Below are 4,065 nucleotides of genomic sequence, written 5' to 3' on the forward strand. Positions count from 1 at the left end.
TGATGATGGCAAAACATGGCACTTCGGTGCGGGAGAAACACCGGTCGGTTCAACTGAATCTTCCGTGGTTTGGTGGAAAGACAGGTTGTTAGTGAATGCCAGAACGGCCGAATATGTAGGTTACCGCAGGGTGTTTGAAACGAGTGACCTAGGGAATACGTTGAAGGAATCCATCAGTACTCTTTCCCGAGTGATAGGCAACTCGCCGCTTCGTAACCAGCCTGGTAGTTCAGGAAGTGCTATTTCCATAACTGTGGAGGGCATGGATGTCATGCTAATTTCTCAGCCAAAAAATGAGAAGGGGAGTTTCTCGCGTGACCATCTCCAGTTATGGTTAACGGACGGCACTCGTGTATTCCTTGTCGGACAGATATCTCAAGGTGACGACAACAGTCCATACAGCTCCTTACTATACACGAGCGATGGCAAACTTTACTGCCTATATGAGCAGAAAATCGAAGAGGTTTTCACTATTTACCTTGCACGTCTTGTGGATGAGATGAAGATGATTAAACGGGTCGTGTTGTTATGGAAGGCACAGGATGCTCTGTTGGTGGGTGACTGTCTTTCATCGGTTGGAGGAACGAGACCTTGTAAGGGGATACCAGTTGGTGATCTTGCCGGGTTGCTTACCGGACCCGCAGTTGGACATGTGTGGCCTGACGTGTACAAGTGTGTAAATGCAAGTGTCAGTGGAGCTGTGGACAACAAACGTGGCGTCGTATTAGGTGGTACCAGTGGAAGCAGTGTAGTGTGGCCGGTTAGTGAGCAAGGGCAAGACCAACGGTACTACTTTGCCAACACCCATTTCACAATTGTGGCGACGGTGCAGTTTGGCGCGGTGCCTCAAAGGGACACTCCATTAATTGGTTTTGTGAATGGAGAAAAGAATGCTAATAAACTCTTTATTCTTTCGATTGAAAATACGAGATGGACTCTGATGTACGGAGAAAAATGCAGCGAAGGTTCTCCGGTGCCGTCAAATTTGGAAGAGACTCACCAGATTGCACTAGCATTGCAAGATGGTTTGGTTGTTGCATACGTTGACGGCAAACTAGCGGTTGCTGCAATTAATGTTAGTGAGTCCGATCGTGTCGACCTTCTAAACATTAGGCACTTTTTCGTTGGAACCCCAGCGTCCTCTGATCTCTCGGATCACACATCCATAACTGTACACAGTGTGCTCCTGTACAACCGAAGGTTGAGCGAAGGGGAACTACAGTTGGTGTTCACCAACAGGGAGGTGATCCGTGCAGCCAACCCGACGACGCCGCTTCCTGTGTCTTCAAGAGTCGCTGCGGGGGCTGGCAGGCAGTCACATGACGGTGTGTTTTTTACGTTTGGTGACCATGTTTCTTCAGTAAGATCGAGATACAGTGACGGGGGTATATTGGAATATGTTTATCTTTTGTCCGTAATTTCTTTGTGTGCGTTGACACTTTTTATATTAACACTCGTCTTCCAAAGACGGCGGGACGTGGTTCCTACTAATATTTGATTTCCGATGCGCGACTGAGTCGTGTGCAGGCTCATTCGTACCGACGTGTCGTCGAGATGGCGCTGAATTTTAACGTTTTTATTCTAGCGCGGATCAACCCCGTATACCGCGTGAAAGTGAAGGTTCACAGACGTTCCTTCCGGACACCTTGGTGTGTTGGCGTTCGAGAAAATGAGCTTTCCTCCTAGCTGCATTGCATCTTAACTCACTGTTTTGCCACTCATTCTATATTTTTTCCTTGTGTACACTGTGGGCGGAAGCAATACACGCGAATACGCCAAGGGTTTTGCTGCCGCTTGCCCGTAGTATGTGCAAGCACCTCGGCGAAGGGTGCGAAAGCACAGTGGCTACTGCGGTCAAAAAGCCATGTTACTTAAGGGGGGGGGCGATGATTTTTTTTTTCTGAATGGATTGCATCACTGCGTGAGTCCGACATGTTTTGGAGGTAGTCGCTCCGAATTAGCGAGTGTGATTGGGTGACATTTTTTGCCACCTGATTGTGCGGTAGGTGCTCGGATGGTGACCCGTTCGAGAAACGTGGCATTGGATCGCCATTTGTAGGTTACGGTTAGATCGCCCGCTTGCGCAGATTTTATAGGTTGACCGTCACCGCCGTTATTGTTCATCCGGTGATGCAATAGTCCCCGTTGCGGTAACGGAAGTTGATCCATATGTTTGGTCATCGTCCCACTTTGCTGGGACATTACTATTATTATTATCCTACCGACAGCCGTCCCACATCACAAGGCCAATTATGGAAGCAGCTGTGACTCACACAACGTAGAAGCGGGACGTGTCGTAGGCTGTGGACACCTGCTTCCAGTATTACTTCAGTAGCTAACTGCGTAAGAATCACTCTTCAACATTAGCTTTTGAAGGTTGCCGCCGCATCCCCAGCAGAGCATGGGCGGGTCCCCTCATGGGGGAGAAAGGGGGCTAAGCGTCAGCATGCGTCCCAGGATTCGGCAGTGGCACAGATGAACAATTATACATCGTGTGGGCAACGGACTGGTAAAACGACAATGTTCATTCCTCCCTCTCCTCTGGGTTGACGAGGATCAATCATTCGCTCAATCTGCCTGTGAGCATACCTTCTTGTGTACTGAGATCTACCGTTCTGAACACATGAGCACTGCTTCCGATGAGGAAATCGGGTCGACATGATCAAGACTACGACAGGAATTCTGAAAGGGAAAAACGTAGCCCCACAAGGGGAGTACACACGAAAACTTCGTTGTCTTTGTGTGTGGTATTGGCGCGGGTTTCTAGCCGATGAGAAGGAGCGCGGTGACGGAGGACCCAGTTGTTGCACTAAGCCTAAGTGTCACGGGGTACTCCCGGATAGTATCCCACTGGCTCATATCTGGACACAGGTTGCAGGTCGCATCTGCGCCCGCTTATTTTTCTGAGGCTGTCGGGTACTGTCTGATCATCGTTAGTATTTCTTGCTCTTCAGGAAGGTTGTTGGTAACTAAAGCGGATGACCTCATTGGTGAAAAGCGCAAATGAATATCGGGACAGGTAAAAACTAGAGAAAATCAACTCCCCAATTTAGACGGATGAGTCATTGACATCGCCTTGCTTGCTGGAAGTTGTGGCCTTACTGTTCCAACACTCTAAGGATGTGAAACAGTACTACATACCCAGCCATGGGATAAGGAGTACATAGGTGAAAAGCAGATTCGTAGCGCTTACTGATTGTGGAAAAGCGATCTCAAAAGAGGGATAAGAATGGCAGTGCTCACCAACTTTTCATCCCTTTCATTGGCTTTTTAAAAAACGGGTCCTCCAAGATTAAAGGGGGGATTGCACAACCCGTGTGGATATATACCGCAGAATCAACCAGAAGAATAACAATGCCAACGTTTCAGCTACTGTTGTTGCGCCGTGAGATCAGGAAAACGATGAACTGAAGAAACCCGACGGAGGTAACCTGATGCCACAACAAACCTCGGCGTGGAAGATGGGAATCATTGCAGCTCCGAAAGGGTGGAAGAGAAGTGAGGAGGGAAAACGTTTGAGAGTGATTAAGAAACTAAGTCATGCCGTTGTGAACCCATGGGTTGCACCCCACTCCCGGTGGTGACTTCTTCAGAGGGAAAGGAAAAAATATTTGGTCAGCTGTGAACATGGGACATTGAATCGATCGGTCGGTCAACGTGCGTAGCAGTGGAAAGGGGGGCATACGGCATGAAACGCAGACAGTGTTCCAGAGTTAACACGGACAATTTCCCCTAGATCACACCTGACAACACTGCCAATGATGCCTGCTTGTCCGCCAGGAAACGACGTCAACGCCACGAACGATTCGACACATGGGCCCAATAATGTCCTCAAGGCACTACACTATATAATAATGGAACGACTCGGCAACTAACCTCATGATAAAGATAGAAAACTGGGGGAAAGGGCAGCATTTGAACGGCTAAAAAGAACAAATAAGGTAAAAAAAACACAAGGGGAACCACAGTTGCGACATCCGTGTTGTGGTTTTTTGAAAGAGACAAATTGCACTTTGGAAAGCGACTCCCGTGTGGTTTGATTCAGCCTCTTCACGCCCCTTTGCG

At 48.5% G+C, this 4,065-nt stretch overlaps 1 protein-coding gene across 1 annotated transcript; it reads left to right on the top strand.

The window, feature by feature from the left end:
* Positions 1-262: 262 nt before the first annotated feature.
* TEOVI_000013300 (trans-sialidase) lies at positions 263-1,498 on the top strand (the record flags this gene model as incomplete). The annotated part of the gene is made up of 1 exon (XM_067220361.1): positions 263-1,498. One exon carries the CDS (start codon positions 263-265, stop codon positions 1,496-1,498), a length of 1,236 nt encoding a protein of 411 aa, XP_067076462.1.
* Between the last annotated feature and the right edge of the window lie 2,567 nt (positions 1,499-4,065).

Source organism: Trypanosoma equiperdum, assembly GCF_001457755.1.
Source record: "Trypanosoma equiperdum strain OVI genome assembly, contig: ctg_112, whole genome shotgun sequence".
Taxonomy (NCBI): Eukaryota; Euglenozoa; class Kinetoplastea; order Trypanosomatida; family Trypanosomatidae; genus Trypanosoma; species Trypanosoma equiperdum.